The sequence below is a fragment of the Macaca mulatta genome, chromosome 4, assembly GCF_049350105.2.
Source record: "Macaca mulatta isolate MMU2019108-1 chromosome 4, T2T-MMU8v2.0, whole genome shotgun sequence".
Taxonomy (NCBI): domain Eukaryota; kingdom Metazoa; phylum Chordata; class Mammalia; order Primates; family Cercopithecidae; genus Macaca; species Macaca mulatta.
Genome location: NC_133409.1, coordinates 162,358,514 through 162,376,887, shown reverse-complemented (window position 1 = coordinate 162,376,887; position 18,374 = coordinate 162,358,514). Strand labels below are relative to the sequence as shown.

The window sequence follows — 18,374 nt, the reverse complement described above, 5'->3', positions numbered from 1 at the left end:
GTCACCACATAATTTCTATTGTGCTTAAAAGTTATCTTGTGCCCTCTCGTATTCAAACATGCCTACTCTTCCCATGCCCCCAGTCCTTGGCAACCATTGATGCGATCTCTGTTCCTATAGTTTTGTCTTTTTGAGAATGTCATATAAATGAATATATTACTTGTGTCTTTTTTCTTTTCCTTAGCACAGCGCCTTCAGTATTCATCTATGTTGTTTCATTTATCAGTAGTTGTTACTTTTTAGTGCCTAGAATTATTTCACTGTGTTGTGGACTACAGTTTGTCTCTTCACCAATTGATGGATATGTGTGTTCTTTTCAGCTAAAGGCTATTATGAATAAAGCTTCCATAAACATTCATCCACGGGTCTTTGTGTAGATACATATTTTTATTTTTCTGGGATAAATAAATACCTGGGATTGCCAGGTCATATGGTAAGCATCTCTTTTGCCTTTTAGGAAGCTGCCAGTGTTTTCCAAAGTGGCTATTTCATTTTGCATTTCTATCACCAGTCCCAGCTGCTTCACGTCTTCATCGGTACTTAGTATTGTCAATTTTTTAAAAATTTTGACAATTCTACTAGGTGTGTTAGTGATTTCTCATTGTAGTTTTAATTTGCTTTTCTCTGTTGATTAATGATGTTGAGCATATTTTCATGTGCTTCTTTGCTATCTATATATCTTTGGTAAGGTATTCAAATCTCTTAGCAACTTTCCTCCTGTTTTTGTGATCTTGAGTTAGGAAACTACTACTTAGGACACAAAAAGCACAACCCAGGAAAGAAAAGAAATTGATAAAATTTACTTAATCACAATAAACACTTTCACTTCTCAAAAGATACTGTTAAGAAAATGAAAAGAAAAATGCCATGACTGAGAAAAAAATTTGCAAAATATACATCTCCTACAGGACCTATGTCCAGGAGATATAATGACTCCAACTCAGTAGTAAGAAATCAATCTGTTTTAACATGGGGAAAATATTTGTCTGTCTTTTTTTTTTCTTTCTTAATTCTTAAAATTTATTTTAAAGAGAGATGAGATCTCACTTTGTTGCCCATGCTGATCTCAAACTGTTGGGCTCAGATCCTCCTGGCTTGGCCTCCCAGAATGCTGAGATTATAGGCAATCATTTAAAAAAAAATTGCCCTCTCATATTCAACCATTATATCTCTTTTATATATATTTTTAAAAATAAATTTTGTTGTACATATTTGCAGTTTGTAACATGATGTTTGGGACACACATATAGTGAAGCAGATTTATATATCAATCATCTCAGAGTTACTATTTTTGTGTCAAGAGCAGCCAAAATCTACTTATTAAGCACAATCCCTAACCCATTTCCAGCTCTCCCTCCCTTGCCTCTGGTAACCACCGGTTTTAAAATTATTTCTGTGTATTTGAGCTTTTTTTTTTTTTTTTTCAAAGGATCCCACACATATGTAAGATCATGCATTATGTTTCTTTCTGTGTTTGGTTTATTTCAATTAGCATAATGTCCTCCATGTCTTTCCATGTTGTTGGAAGTGGCAGGATTTCCTCCTTTTTAAAGGCTGAATAATATTCCATTGTATATATACACCACAGGGCACTTAGGTTATTTTCAATCTGGGTGTTGTGAATAATGCTGCAATGAATACTGGAGTACAAATATCTTTATGAGGTAGGGATTTCATCTCCTTTCGGTATATACACAGAAGAGGGATTGCTGGCTCATATTTGTCATTTTTTATTGTGTTTTAAGATTTTGATATAGTTAGAAACATGGAGTTTTGGAGGGTGGGTGGGTAATTTGTAATGTGGTTTCAACACTTGAAAGCTATGTTCTCCAAGGGAACATGTCTGATAAAGTATCTAATGTTTTCTCTCTCTCTCTCACCTGTTTTTAAAATATGAAAAGGATTTATCCAACTGCCAATCCATTTGCATGTTACTGTGATGGACACTTACTGATAGGCTCTATAGAGCCAGAGATTTTATTATTATTTTACATATTTATATATACTGTACATTTATCTTCTCTGCCTAGTACAGTGTCTGGCTCAATAAATACTTTTTGAGTGACTATTAAATTATAAGATATGGATTTAACTTTAATTTTTTCATATTGTTCCTAGTTATTTGAGCAGCATTTGTTTAAACATTTTTCCTTTATCCTTTTATGATGCTAACTCTATAATATGTTTATGTGTTCCTTCCTCTCCCCTCCCCTTCCTTTCTTTCCCCTCTCCTTCCTTCCTTTCCCCTATCCTCTCTTTTCTTTCCTTCCTTCTCTCTTTCAAGGCAAGGTCTTACTCTGTCCCTGAGGATGGAGTGTGATGGTGCACTCATAGCTTATTGTAGCCTTGACCTTCTGGGCTCAAGGGATCCTCCCACCTCAGCCTCCCAGGTAGCTGAAACTATAAGCACATGCCACCATGCTGGGCTCATTTTTAAATTTTTTGTAGAGACAGGGTTTTGCCGTGCTGCCTAGACTTGTCTTGAACTCCTCGGCTCAAGGGATCCTCCTGACTCAGCCTCTCAAAGTGCTGGGATTACAGGGATGAACCACTGTGCCCAGCTCATGTTTATTTCTTAATTAGTACATTAGTTTTCTTTGCTGCTCTAACAGAGTATCACAAATGTAGTTTATTTTTATTTATTTATCTTTCTTTTCTTTTTTTAATTAAATAGGGACAGGTTCTCCCTATGTTGCCCTCCACCCACTCTGCCCCAGGTGGAAAAGGTTCTCAGGTTCTTTTGACACTCATGTGGTTACATTGGGCCCACCTGGATAATCCATGTTACTCTTATCTCAGGTCCCTAATCTTGATCACATCCAGAAAGTTGTGTTTGCCATGTAAAGTAACATATTCACAGGTTCAAGGATTAGGACTTGGATGTCTTTGGGAGATCATTATTCTGCCTATTATGTATAATAGGAGTTATCTTTTGGCTTCCCTGGGCTGTACTGGAAGAAGAAGAATTGTCTGAGGCCACACCTAGCATACACTCACACTAACAATAGCTGATGAGCTAAAAAAAAAAAATCTAATAATGTTTTAAGAAAGTTTACAGGTTGTGTTGGGCCACATTCAAAGCTGTCCTGGGCGACGTGGGGCCCAGAGGCCGTGGGTTGGACAAGCTTGATGTATAAAATTGTTTATTAATTGGTATTTTACATCTCTAATGTGTCTGTGTTTTAGTTATAATATTACTCTGTGTTTAACTTTAGTATCACTTTTTAAATTATCTTTTAATTTGTAGTATGTTCTGTTACTTAATAGGAGTATTCTGATGTCCCAAACACTGTTTCTGTGTGTGATTGAGCTTAGCCTGTTGAATTTTGTTTTTATTGCTGAAGGGGTTTTTTGCCTCCTTTATCCCTTACCCCTACAGAAAGTTTAATAGGTATTTTAGTTGCATTTAAGAGGAAGAGAGGTTCCTGGTACTGATTCTCATTTTACTAGCACCTTTTTAGCCTGGCCTCATCTTTCAATTAGTAATTTTTATCTCTAACTCAGTATTAGTCACTCACTGGTACCATTCAGGTGAAATATGCCTTCAGTGGTATGAGGAATGTGCTGTCACATAACTTTCGTTGAAAGGACTATTTCTACCTTTGGGGAAGAATCTTTTGAATGAAGAGATTAAAGATGAAAATATACTGGGAGATGAGTATTAAAGTTAAATCACACATAACATCAAATGCTCTTTTGTGTTACACAGCAAACTTGCTCACGGGCTTGTGAGTTCAAGAAAAGTCTTCTCAGCGTTGAAACACATTAAGCTAGCTTAGTGACTGCTGTCAGCTTCTCCACATGTAAGGGATTTGGAAATTGGATCCTTCCCCATTACTATGTAGGGTAGGGACTTGGCTTAATAGAGAAGTTAATATTGAACTTTGACTTGTCAGATGCTGATTATTCAATCAAACTTCGTTATGGTAAAGGGGAAACACCTGAACATACATTTGATGGCAAAGACTTTATATGTATAGTTCTTAATGGAGATGGAAAGAAGGGCTTTTCTTTCCTTTTTTATTGTATATATTTAAGGTGTACAATGTTTTTATGTATACATAGTGAAATGATTACTAGAGTCAAACAAAATAACTTATCCATCTCCTTCTGTAGTTACTTTTTATGTTTGTGTGTAGTAAGAGTACCTAATATCTACTCTTAGTAGATTTTCAGTATACAATATTAACTATAGCCCTGATGATGTAATTAGATCCCTAGAGTTATCCTACATAACTGCAACTTTGTACCCTTTGATTTATGTCACATTTTCTCCCCCTCCCCACCCCTGGCAATCCCCACACTACTCTCTGTTTCTCTGTATTTGACTTGTTTTAAGTAAAGATTTTACGCACAATTGAAATCATGCGTTTTTTTTTTTCCCTGTGTCTGGCTGAGTTTACTTAGCGTAATGTCCTCCAGGTTCATCAATGTTGTCACAAATGACTGGATGTCCTTTTAAAAATGTTGAATAATATTCCATTACTTAAATATACCACAGTTATTTTATTCATTCATCCGTTGATGGATACTTAGGTTGTTTTCATGTCTTGGTTATTGTATATAATGCTGCATTGGACTTGAGAGCACAGATCTTTCTACAGAGTGCAGATTTCATTTCTTTTGGATATGTAAGAATTGCTGGATCATAGGGTAGTTCTATTTTTAAGTCTTTGAGGCATCTTTATACTGTTTTCCATAATGGTTGTACCAGTTTACTTTCCTACCAACAGTGCATAAGGGTTCTGTCTTCTCTAGTTCCTTACTGACACTGGTTATTTATTGTCTCTTTGGCATGGCCATCCTCAATGAGGTGATAGCTCATTGTGGTTTTGATTTGCCTTTCCCTAATGATTAGTGATGTTGAGCACCTTTTTATATCCATTTTCATTGGCCATTTGTATGTTTCCTTTGGAAAAATGTCTGTTCAGGTCCTTTGCCCATTTTTAAATAAGGTTACTTAATTTTTTGCTATTGAGTTGTATGAATTCCTTGTATATTTTGCATGTGAATCCCTTATCAGGTATATGGTTTGCAAATATTTTCTCCCAATCCATAGGCTGCCTTTTCATTCAGTTGATGGCTTCCCTTGCTGTGCAGAAGCATTTTAGCCTGATGTAGTCCTATTTGTTTATTTTTGCTTTTTGTTGCCCGAGCTTTTGGTGTGATATCCAAAAAATCAGTGCCAAGGCCAGTGTCAAAGATCTTTTTCCCTATGTTTAAGGAGGGAGAGTTTCCTCCCAGGAATTTTGCAGTGTCAGGTCTTACATTTAGGCCTATAATCTGTTTGGAGCTGATTTTTGTGTATGGTATAGTATACAGATTCAATGCAGTTTCTATCAAAATTCCAATGACATTGTTTGCAAATATAGAAAAACAGTTCTAAAATTTGTATGGAACCACAGGAGACTCTGAATAGCCAAAACAGTCTTGAAAAAGAAAAAGTTGGCGACATCACACTTTCTGATTTAAAATTACAGTATAAAGTTATTGTGGCTAGCGGTGGTTTATGCCTATAATTGCAGCAACTCAAGAGGCTGAAGTGAGAAGATCTCTTGAGGCTGAGAATTTGAGATCAACCTGGGCAATATACTGAAACCTTGTCTCTAAAATAATAATAATAATAACAACAACAACAGCAACAACAACAACAACAGCAACAACAACAACAATTAGCCTGGCATGATGGCACACTCTTGTGGTTCCAGCTACTTGGGAGGCTGAGGCAGGAGGGTTGTTTGAGCCAAGGAGTTCCAGGCTGTGGTGAGTTGTTGTGATTGTGACACAGCACTCCAGCTCCAGCTTGGGAAAGAGAGCAAGACTCTGTTTCTTTAAAAAAAAACAAAAACAAAAACAAACAAAAAAAAAACCCTATAGTAATCAAAACAGTATGGCACTGGCATAAAAACAGCAGACACATAGACTAATGGGAACAGAACAGAGAGCCTAGAGATAAATCCAAGCATACCAAGCATATGCACTCAACTAATTTTCAACAAGCCCACCAAGAAGACACACTGGGGAAAGGATAGTATCTTTATGGTGTTGGGAAAACTGGAGAGCCACATGCAAAAGAATGAAACTGGACCCTGATATCATTTTTTCCTTTTATAGATGAGTGGAGTTTTCAGGTAGTTTTAAAGTTTTGATTGTGATATTTTTTAATTGGAATGAAAATGACATTGTCTTTTTATTTATTTATGTACAATCAAAATTAAGACAGCTAATAAGAAAGTACTTTGCATGTATGTTTTTATATCTATATCTATAATGTATTAACTTCTTTTACTCCTGAAAAGATTTGAGGTATCTTGGGATAAAATCAAGAGATAATAAAACCCCAGCCAGATTCATGCAGGCTTAATAAGAGTCATACCAACTAATAGAGAAATATGGACAAAGAGCAGTTTTTCACATTTTTAATATAATTAACCTGAGCAATGTTGTTAATATTATTCTATTAACCCTCCAATGGCTTTCGTTTGCAAATAGAATAAAATCTAAACCACATAGCATGAACTGCAGGGTCTCACATACTCTTTCTACCATCATTATGTGACCTCATCTCTTACCACTGTGTCCCTAATTGCTGGTCTTCTTTTGACCACACAACCCATTTATGTTATTTCAGCCTCTCAGTCCTTGTACTTACTCTTCTGCCGGAGGTTCACATTGATGCCTCTGTCAGTGGTTCAGGTCCCAGAATTAATGCTACCTATTCAGTAAGTTTAATTGGACCACTGTAGAAAAATTGTGCTCTCTGCCTCCTACCACTAATCTCAGATTTTCTTTTTCTTTTCCATTTTTTTTTTTTTAATATGGGGTCTCGCTGTGTTACCCAGGGTGAGTTCAAACTCCTAGGCTCAAACAATCTTCCCACCTCAGTCTCCCAAAGTGCCGTGATTATAGGCGTGAACCACCACATCTGGCCCCAGATTTTAATTTCTTCATAGTGTCTGTCATTGTAGCAAATGAAGGTTTTCCATTATTTGCATGTTTCTTTCCCTTAATTAGAATATAAGGTCCATGAAGCAGGGATGTTGTATTTTTTGTTTGTTTAAGACAGGGTTTCACCCTGTCACTCAGGCTGGAGTGCAATGATGTGATCATGTCACACTGCAGCCTTGACTTCTTGGGCTCAAGTGATCCTCCTAGCTCAGCCTCCTGAGTAGCTGGGACTACAGGCACATGCCACCACACATGGCTACTTTTTCATTTTTGTAAAGATGGTGTCTGTAGTTTTCCAGGCTGGTCTCAAACTCCTGGGCTCAAGTGATTCTCCAGCCTTGCCCTCCCAAAGTAGGGACATTGTATTTTTCACTATTATGTCCCCAGTTACTATAACTTTGTAGTTCATGGTTAGTGTTTAACAAATATTTTTAAAATGAATGTATTTATACCAATGGTGATTTGTGGGGGAGAGTTTGGGGAAAATAGTTGTTGTCTGAGTCTCTTGAAAGTTCAGGTTCAGTTGAATGACATTTTATGATCATTTAATAATAACCTCCATGTGCATAGGAAAAGGGAGATTCATCAAGAGGACCACCTATCTGCCATTTCTGGACAAGATCTACTAGGAATCATTGGCAAAACTCTAGCTTGATATCCTTGTGCCTCAATTCTCTCAGCCTCAGAAATAACAGTACTATTGGCCAGGCATGGTGGCTCACACCTGTAATCCTAGCACTTTGAGAGGCTGAGACGGGCGGATCACTTGAAGTTAGGAGTTCGAGATCAACCTGGCCAACATGGTGAAACCCCATCTCTACTAAAAATACAAAAATTAGCTTGATGTGGTGGCGTGCGCCTGTAATCCCAGCTACTTGGGAGGCTGGGGCAGGAGAATCGCTTGAACCTGGGGAGTAGAGGTTGCAGTGAGCCGAGATTACACCACTGCGCTCTAGCCTGAGCAACAGAGTGAGACTCTGTCTCAAAAAAAAAAAGAAAAGAAAAGAAGAAATAACAGTACTATCTCCTCCTGCCTAGTAGTATTTGAGGATTAAGTGTGATAATGCACATGAAGTGTCAGTGTAGAGCATGAAACAGAGTAATTGTTCAAGAAATGTTAGCTGTCACGGTGTTATTCCTAGTCATTAACTTATCTAGCTGCTGGTTTTTCAGGAAAAAAATCCTTCAAGTGCATACTAAAGCAGAGCCTTCCACTGCAGAGCAATATCAGCTTGTTCTCTGACAGCTTCAAATGAGTGGACTTTTTTTTTTTTTTGAGCCTAGTTGGCAAAATTGTGTTTGAGATGTATGTTCATTTCCTAAGGCTGCCATAACAAATTACTGTTTTAAACTGGGTAGCTCCCTTAGCCATTCCCTAAAGCTGCACTTTTCAGTGTGGCTGCAGTAGCCACATTTGACTATTTAAATATGAATTAAGTTCCTCAGTAACAGTAGCCACATTTCAAGTCTGTAATAACCACATGTGGCTAGTGACTATCATAGTGGATGGCACAGCATATAAACATTTCCATCACTGCAGAAGGTCCTGCAGACAGCACTGCTCTGAGTGATTAGGATACTTTAGAATAGCATTTTTATTTGCTTTGCATGCCATTGTATAGGCTTGTTTCTTCAATACATGTCTAGTTATAAATTTGGCATAGTTGATAATAGCTGAATAAAACATTTTTGTGGATTTCTTTTTAAAGTTCTGCAGTAGAATGACTCATTAATGTTATTTATGAATTGTTTATACACCGACTCCTTTCTTCATTGTTGAGAACATATGGAGTCAGTAATAGAACATACTGCATGTCTTTTTTGTGTGTATATTTATAACTAAGTGCCTGAAGGACACAAGATACTGTTTTATTTATTTTATTTGAATTACATGCTAGAGAATAAGCTCTTGTGTATTCAGGGCCTCAATTTATAGTATTAATTAATAACAACTTTCCTTTTCTCCCAGAATGAGTTCAATATATTCTTCATTACTGTATGTGAATTTTGAGTTTGTTTTCTTGCTCTCGATTGTTTTTTCTTCTTTCTGTGCCTCCCACCCTTCATTTTTTTCCCTCCTGACTTCCCCCTCTTCCATGTAACTCCCCCTCCCCTGACTCTTCTCTCCCTTTCCTCTTGGTCTCCCCTTTTTTCCCTTTTCCCCACTGCTTCCTCCATTGTCTTCCTTACTGGAAACCAAAATCGACATAATATTTTCTTTAAATCATTTAATAAACTTCTCTTCTGTTTGTAATCACGTACTTAAATTTTTATTTTTTATTTTTTATTTTACAGTTTTGGCAGACCTTTCTTTTTAAGGTCCTGGGGTTCCCACACACCATCCAGTGATTTAAATTATTATGTGTTGGCAGTATCCCACTTCCTGCCTTAAAAGCAAATGTAATCAGTACTATTTTAAGTTGGAGGATATATTTTCAGCTATATACATTCAAGCAAATTCTATGTGATCATGATGGTCGCCATCTTCATCAGGGCCATCTTTTTTTCTTCTAGGTGCATGCACACATGTACACACTCTCTCTCTCTCTCTCTCAGACTTTTCATTTTGGCATAATATCACTCAGAAATGTTGTAAAAATATAGAGTTCCTATACGCTCTTTACCCAGATTCCCCAAATATTAACATTTTAACACATTTTCTCATTCTCTTTATGTGTACACATTTTCCCCCCATCCCGATCCTTGTGAAACTGAGTTGCAAACATGATGCCCTTTACTTCTAAATGCCCGTATATTTCAAAAGCTAGGACACACTCTTAAATCACTATAGTACAATTATCAGTATTAATACAATACTATAAGCTAATGTATTAGCTTTATTCAGTTATTGCCAATTGTTTCATATTGTACTTTATAGGAAATGAAAAATCTCAGATTCATAGTAGCATTCAGGTCAGGTCTCTTCAGTCTCCTTTAATCTGTAACATTTCCTTGGTTTTTCCTTGACTTTCATGGCCTTTATGTTAGAACCTTTGACCACTCTCAACTTTTTTTTTCTTTTTGGTAATAACAACTTTACTGAGATATAATTCATACACCATGCAATTCACCCATTTAAAGTGTACAATTCAGTGCATTTTAGTTTATTCATAGAATTGTATGACCATTGCCACAATCAATTTAGAACATTTTCATCATTTCAAAAAAAAAAAACCCCAGGTACTTCTTAGCACTGCCTTTCATTCTTCCTCTGCCTATCCAAAGACAATCACTAACCGACATTATCTCTGTAGATTTCCTTATTTTGGACATTTCCTATTGTGAACTTTTTGTCTGGTTTGTTTCACTTTGCATTTGTAGCATGTAACCATACTTCATTCCCTTTTATGGATTAGGAGTATGATCAGGCACCGCATAACAACTTTAAACAACGATGTATTGTATATAAGTCAGTGGTCTCTTTAGATTATAATACAGTATTTTTACTGTACCTTTTATGTGTTTAGATTCTTACCATTGTGTAGCAGCTGCCTGCAGTATTCAGTACAGTAGCAGGCTGTACAGGTTTGTAGCCTAGGAGCAGTAGGCTGTACCATATAGCCTAGCTGAGTAGCAGGCTGTACCGTCTGGGTTTGTGTAAGTACGGTCTGAAGTTCACACAATGAAGCGATGGCCTAATAACACATTTCTCAGAACATATTCTGTCTTAGTGATGCATTGCTGTATTTCATTGTATGCATATGCCACATGTTGTTAATCTGTTCACCAGTGGATACTTGCGTTCTCACTTTTTGCCTATTATGAATAATGCTATTATGAACATTTGTGTACAAGTTTTTGTATGGACATGTTTTCATTTTTCTTGGAGTTATAACTAGGATTGACATTGCTAGATTATATGGTAACTCTATGTTTAATCATTTGAGGAACAGGCAGCTTATTTTCCAAAGTGCTGCATCATTTTACTACATTCCCATCAGCAATGTATGAAGGTTCCCATTTCTCCACATTTTCACCAACACTTGTTATTATCTGTATGTGTGCATGTGTATTTTAGGAGACAGGGTCTCACTCTGTCACCTACACTGGAGTGCAGTGGTGTGATCATAGGTCACTGTAATTTTGAACTCCTGGGCTCAAGCTGTCTTTCCGAAAGCCTTAGCCTCTCAAGTAGTTGGGAATACAGATGAGCACCACTGTGCCCAGCTAATTTTTAAAATTTTTTTGTAGAGACAGGATCTCGCTGTGTTGCCCAAGCTGGGCTCAAACTCCTGGCCTTAAAGTGATCTTCCCATATTGGCCTCCCAAAGTGCTGGGATTACAGGTGTGAGCAACTGCACCTGGCCTGCCTGTCTTTTTGATGATAGCCATCCTACTGGGTGTGAAGTAGTATCTCATTGTGTTTTTTTCAATACTGGTAAACTACATAAAATAAAATTGACCACTGTAACCATTTTTAACTGGCACAGAGTACATTTACACTATTGTGTGTCATCACCACTATCTCTAGAATGTTTTCATTTTCTTATACTAAAACTCTATACCCGTTAAGCAATAGCTCCCTATTCCTCCATTATGTTTCTGATTTGCATTTCTTGGTTGGCTAATGATGTTAAGTATCTTTTCATATGTTTGTTGGCCATAAGTATATTTTGCTTGGAAAAGTGTCTGTTCAGATTATTTTCCCATTTTTAATTGGGTTGTCTTTTTATTATTGAGTTGTAGAAGTTCTTTATAAATTCTAGATATAAGTTCCTTACCAGATATGTGATTTATAAAAGTTTTCTCTCATTTTCTGTGTTGTCATGTTACTTTATTGATGTTGTCCTTTGAAGTATGAAATGGTTTGAATTTTGATGATACTCAATTTATTTATTTTTTTGTTGTTTTTGTTGTTTGTGCTTTGGCGTTACATCTAATAAATCAGTGTCTAATCTAAGGTTCATGTAGATTTAAGGCTGTGTTTTCTTCTAAGAGTTTTATAGTTTTAGCTTACCCTCAACTTTTTAACAGATTGCTTCCTCTGCATGTTCTGACTTTTCCCTAGAAATATGGCTTCTTATTCAGTCCATGTGCTATAAGAATAGATGCAGTGCTTTTGAGCTTTTATATTTTTAACTGCATAGGAAAATATTTTTCTTTCTGGTTTCATCATTGAATTATCTTATATTTTATTCATTTTATTGTCTGTCTTCTATCCTTAATTGGTATCTTGGTTATTCACCCACATCCAGTAGGAAATTTGACCAACTCTTATCCTATTCATGTCTGTATTATCTTTGGCAATCTGAGTGTCTGGATATAATGTCTTGGCAACATTGTCACCTCTCACTTCATCATACATCAGTTCCAGTGGTCATCACCTACATCTTGTTTCAGCAACCTATTCCCATTGCCAGATATTGGACCTTACTATTCTTCAGAAATACTAAATGCCTGTGTCTGTACTCTGGTTATAACTTTCTGTCCTTTTTCTTTTCTCCTTCCTTTTTTTTCAATTTTTCTCTTTCTCCAACACCCAGCCACTTCATGTCTTCTTTTCTGGCTCTACTTCTTTCCCTGTCTAACCTATTTGCCAAACTTCCTCTCATCTAAAATATCTAGTCAACTTTCCTTGTTCCATTTTCTTTCTAGTCCATTCCACAAATCTCTTAGTGTTGTTTCATCAGTCTTCAACCATCCTGGTATAATTTAGATGGTTAACAATTGATGAGTGAATAAATGGTGGTATTAACAAACCTTGGGTCAATCTGTTTGTCTGCTTGGCTCCTGCTGTAGAACTGCTGGGACTTGGAGTTATTGTTGTAAATTCATGGTCTCAGATTTCAACTGGTATCCCAATACTGTCTGGTGAATTTTATGTGTTCCTAGTCATCACTGTCTCTTGTTGTCTGTAATAGGTATTTGTAAACGTTCATTCTGTTATGATTTTACGATATGCTTTCTACCTCTTAGCAGATGAACTTCCCGCTTACTTCACTGAGAAAAATTGAGGGCAACAGGTGGGAATTTGCTTAGATCCTCCCTGACCTCTACAAGAGTACTAGCATCTTTTCCCATGCTTTACCCCTAACCTCTTCTTTCAGGAGACAAAGACTTGGCCCTTTTCTCACTCTGACTTATCCTCTATTCATGTTTTAGATTTTGCTCTGTCTACTTCCTGATCTCTACTTCCTGAAGATCGTTGCTCCATCACTTGTTTTTCAGTCTACAACTCCTTTGCCTACTGCCTTTCTCCGCTCAAACTAAAAAAAATAAATAAATAGTTACTTGTACTAACCTAATCCAAAACATAAATATTCAATATTCTCTAGCCATCAAGAGTCTTTCTTCTCCTTCCTTTTCTACCCAACTTTTTACTAAGAGTAGTCAAATTAACTGTTTGCTTACGTATAATTCATTACTACTGAACTCACTGCTTTCCCTAAGTTTGATTCCCGTATTGTTAAATCAAACATGTTCATTTTAGTCTGTATACTTATGTCTCTGTAGTGTTTAACACTGTTGGTCACTTCCTCCTCTTTGAAATCTTTCTTCTGCTGGCTGCTTCAATCACATTCTCTATGGAAGCCAACCGGGCTCTCATAACAAAACCAGGACCTAATGGTTCCATTGTTTCCTGATAGATGCATCTCCAGTTAGGTAGGTTTGTTGGGGGCTGAAAACCTAATGTTGTCTGAGATTTACGTGCCTTTGGCAGTTTCTCAGTAATTATTGTTGCTGCTGCCATCATGTTGGGCTAAGTGGTCAGAGGTAGAATGGAGTTCAGGTCTGCTCTCACAAGCCTTTCCTCATTTTCCGTAAGATACTGAGACCAAAGGAATATTTTTAAGAGAATTACCCCTTCCCTTCCCTTCCCTTCCCTTCCCTTCCCTTCCCTTCCCATCTTCTCTTGTCTTTTCTTTCTTCTTTTTTTTTTTTTTCTCTGTGTTGCCCATGCTTGAGTGCAGTGGCGTGATCTCAGCTCACTACAACTTCCACCTCCCATGTTCAAGTTATTCTCCTGCCTCAGTCTCCTGAGTAGCTGGGAGTAAGGCATGCACCACTACACCCGGCTAATTTTTGTATTTTTAATAGAGATAGGGTTTCACCATGTTGGCCAGGCTGGTCTTGAACTCCTGACCTCAAGTGATCTGCCCCCCGCCCAGGCCTCCCAAAGTGCTGGAATTATAGGCGTGAACCACTGTGGCCAGCTAGCCATTACATTTTTAATAAAGTTTTAAAAACAGGTTCCTCTTGTCTCAGTTGAGTTCATTGCAGCATTGTATAATCATGAAAGAATAGAAATTCTTTCATCAATAGAGGTATGGATGCATCCATCACATCATGGTGCAACCATTCAGAGAGATAGTAGGCAGCTATTAAAGGGAATGAAATGGACCTATAGACTGACAATATATAGAAAAAACATCAAGGCAGAGGTGTATTTTATACATATTTATAGCCCCCACCAAAGACCTCGGGACCTCACTGTGTTGCCCCAGCTGGTCTTGGTCTATTTTGTATATCTATTTTATATATTTGTTTACACACACACACACACACACACACACACACACACACACACACACACCCACTATCATTTGTAAAAAAAAAAAAGGATAAAACTATAGAACAGACCTGTACGTAAATGTTTGATGCCAGAAAATTTCATGGTATCTGCTCATCACACTATTATTAGTGGTTTCATCAGAGGGGTGGAAATACAGGATGAAAGATGTTATGATTTCCTTTAACTAACTTCCATGTTATATTCTATTTTGTTTGACTTTTTTTGTGATATTTCTTCTGTAATAAAACAATGGTAATTTAAGGACTTTTAAAGAAGAATCAACTTTGACTTATTCTTTTTTTAGCTTTGTGAATCATAATATTACTTTTCTGTTTTCATTTTCCTTTTAAACTCTAGCCGTGCTCTCTCATTCTCAGTGGGCTTCTCCAATCATAATCTTGTTTAATCATAACCCCAGGAGTCACCCTTGGTTCTCTAGGAAGCATTCCTGGATCACTTGGTCTGATTTTATTACCTTTCCTCTGTTTTCCCATGGGAAATCTTCCTTAGTCTCTGGTGTATAGAACAGAAGCTGTATTATTTGACTTTGCATTTCATGGACCTGAGTACAGTACCCAGCACATTATAGAAATTCATTAAAAGGGTTTTGAGTATTAAAATAATAAAGATAGAATCTGGGACAGATCTCCTTAATACTAGCCTGCTCTTTCTGTGTAAGTTGTTATTTTACGCCATTTTTTTCTGGAAGCTTTGTGTGAGAAGACATGTGTTAATTAAACTTAAGTTTCTGTCTCAGGATGTGTTGAGTATGTGTCGATAGGCTATCCTAAAACAACTCCAGGCAGTTTATTTAAATGCAATGTGATTTTTTCAGTTATCATTGGAGGACAGGAGGGTGATAATTTCATACTTCATTGTAACACAAAATATTAATATAAAATATTTTTTATGTCTCCAAATACATTAAAGGAAACCTGCATCGATGTGCTTAGAAAATGTGTAATATTGACTCAACCATAAGGATAAACACAAATTTTTCTTCTCCGTGTAAATTACTTGTCTAATCGTTTGTTTTTTTTTTCTTCTAGGTTCAACAGATAGACCGTGTGGTAGAAGTTGTGGAGGAAACAATTAAAGGTAATCGTTGAAAGTGAGATAAACAGATGTATATATTTTCTGAACTACATAATAGAAACACCACTTGGTTAACTCTTGCCAGGCATCTTTATGAAAGTTATTGCTTTAGATATAAAATCATAAATGTTATCCTTGGCTTCATGAATTTGCCAATCTAATATTGGAGGCAGGCACTCTACTGTGTATTTGTTTGGCTTATAAACGAATCAGGCCAAGAGCAATGGCTCACTCCTGTAACCCCAGCAATGGGGGCTGGGGCTGAGGCTGGAGGATTCCTGAGGCCAGGAGTTTACCTTCAGCCTGGGCAAGAGAGTGAGATCCTGGGATCTCTGGGGGAGAAAGTCAGCTGGATGCTGTGGTGTACAGCTGTAGTCCCAGCTACTTACGAGGTTGAAGCAGGAGGATCACTTGGGCCCAGGAGTTCAAGTCTGCAGTGAGCTATAATTGTGTAACTGCACTCCAGCCTGAGCGACACAGTGACATCCTGACTTTAAAGAATAAATGAATCAGGTAATAGTTTTTTTTTTTAATGTTATTTTATTTTTGTGTAAAATGAATTTAGTTTGAATTTCAGATGGAAAGAATTTAAACAATTTTAAGATAAAGAAATTGGCTGGTCACAGTGGCTCATGCCTGTAATCCCAGCACTTTGGGACACTGGGGTGGTCGGATTGCTTGAGTTCGAGACCAGGAGTACGAGACCAGCTTGGGCAACATGGTGAAACTTCATCTCTATAAAAAATAGAAAAATTAGCTGGGTGTGGTGGGGTGCTCATGTAGACCCACCTACTCAGGGGACTCAGGTGGGAGGATTGCTTGAGCCTGGGAGGTTGAGGGTACAGTGATCAGTGATTGTACCACTGCATTCCAGCCCACTTGACAGAGCGAGACCCTGTCTCGAAATAAATAAATAAATAATTAGGAATTTTTTTTATTTGTACATTTTCATATCACATAATTGTTTTATACTTTGAACTAATAATTTTGATACTTCTTCAAGGTGTAATTTTTTATAGTTACACTAAAAATTACGCAAAGAAAGTAGAATTAAGTTTTGGTTATTTTGTTAGCCGACACTCACTGACATAGATTCTTATTGAAGTCACTGAAATAAACCATCTTTAACTCTGTGATATAATTTTAAAATTTTTAAAGCTTTTTCCTATGTTAGATTAGCACAAATGAAAACCAATAATATGATACTGAAATATTAAGTGAATTGAAAGTCTCACTTAAATACTGTTTTGTTATAAATGAGAAATTTATATATTTTAAAAAACCAGATAGTCTCCACCTGCCGAACTGGAAATTTTAATGCTGCACTTTTCTTTCTGGGTGGTGTCTACTACTTTCCATGTGCTTCTCTTCATTAATTTTGAATCATTGCTTTATCAGAGATTATCACAATCAATTTCTAATAAATGAGATTATGAGAATATGAGAATGAGAGTATACCTTAATCTTTTTTATTATTTTTAAATTTAAAAAAATTTTTTATTTTATAAATAGAGATTACATTTTGCCATGTTGCTTAGGCTGGTCTCGAACTCCTGGGCTCAAACAATCCACCCACCTTGGCCTCCAAAAGTGCAGAAATTACAGGCATGAGCTGCCATGCTTAGCCCTTAGTCTTCTTTTGAAGTTCCAAAATAAAATGAAGTATCAGGATTAAAAATTTATAGCAATGATAATTTGAATGTTTTTACAAACTACTTCAGCTCCATCTTGGAGAATCCAGAAGTACTAGCATTTATTGTGTACTTACAGTGTGACAGCCGCTGTGTTAAACACTTCCCATGGGTTAAGTCGTTTAACCTTCATAATAGTACTGTGAAGTGAAGTGGGCATAAATATTTTCCTCATTTTGCAGAGGACAAAGTTGAGACATAAGTGCATACAGCTCGTCAGTGGCAGCATTGGGATTTGAGTCCAGGCAGTCTGGCTCCAAAGCCTGTATGTTCTACTGTGATTTACATGATACCGTTATTTCTCTGCTCTCTCTCAGTTGAGATTCACTACCTTAAAGGTTATTTGATTGAGCGTCTTAAGCAGTGATTTAAGATACTTGAGGGCATTGTTGCCTTATTCATCCTTTGTCTTAAGTACCAGGTAAAAAAAGTTATGATGATGAAGAACATAGGAGAAAATCTAGGTGATCTTGGTATGGCGTGATTTTTTAGATACAACATCAAAAGTATGATTTATGAAAGAAATAATTGCCAAGTTGGATGTCATTAAGTTGAAAAATTTTTACTCTATAAAAGGCACTGTCAAGAGGATGGGAAGATAAGTCACAGAGTGGGAGAAAATATCTGCAAAATACACATCTGATAAAGGACTATTATCCAAAATATATGAAGACCTCTTAAAACTCAATAATAAGAAAAGGAACAACCCAGTTAAAAAATGGGCAAAAGACTTGAACAGACAATTTACCAAAGAAGATATGCAAATGTAAAATTAGTGTATAAAAAGATGTTCAGCATCATATGTCTGTCATTAGTGAATTACAAATTGAAGCAGCAATGCAATATAGTGGTATGTTAAAACTATATACCTGGTGCAATGGTCAAAATCCAAAACATTGACAACACCAAATTCTGGCAAGGATGTGGAGCAACAGGAAGTCTCATTTATTACTGATGGTAATGCAAAATGGTACAGGTACTTTGAAAGACAGTTTGGCAGTTTCTTAAAACTAAACACAGTCTTACATCCAGCAGGTGTGCTACTTGATATTTATCCAAATGAGTTGAAAACTTACGTCTATACAAAAACCTGTACACAGTGTTTATAGTAGCTTTATTCATAATTG

At 36.6% G+C, this 18,374-nt stretch overlaps 1 protein-coding gene across 2 annotated transcripts in view; it reads left to right on the top strand.

Annotated features, from left to right (window-relative positions):
* CDKAL1 (CDK5 regulatory subunit associated protein 1 like 1) overlaps positions 1-18,374 on the top strand; it is a 707,863-nt gene that overhangs the window by 220,248 nt on the left and 469,241 nt on the right. For both annotated transcript variants that reach the window (XM_001098819.5, XM_078001348.1), the window contains exon 7: positions 15,511-15,559. In XM_001098819.5, the coding sequence (XP_001098819.2) occupies positions 15,511-15,559 (49 nt within the window). The remainder of the gene's footprint in view (positions 1-15,510; positions 15,560-18,374) is intronic.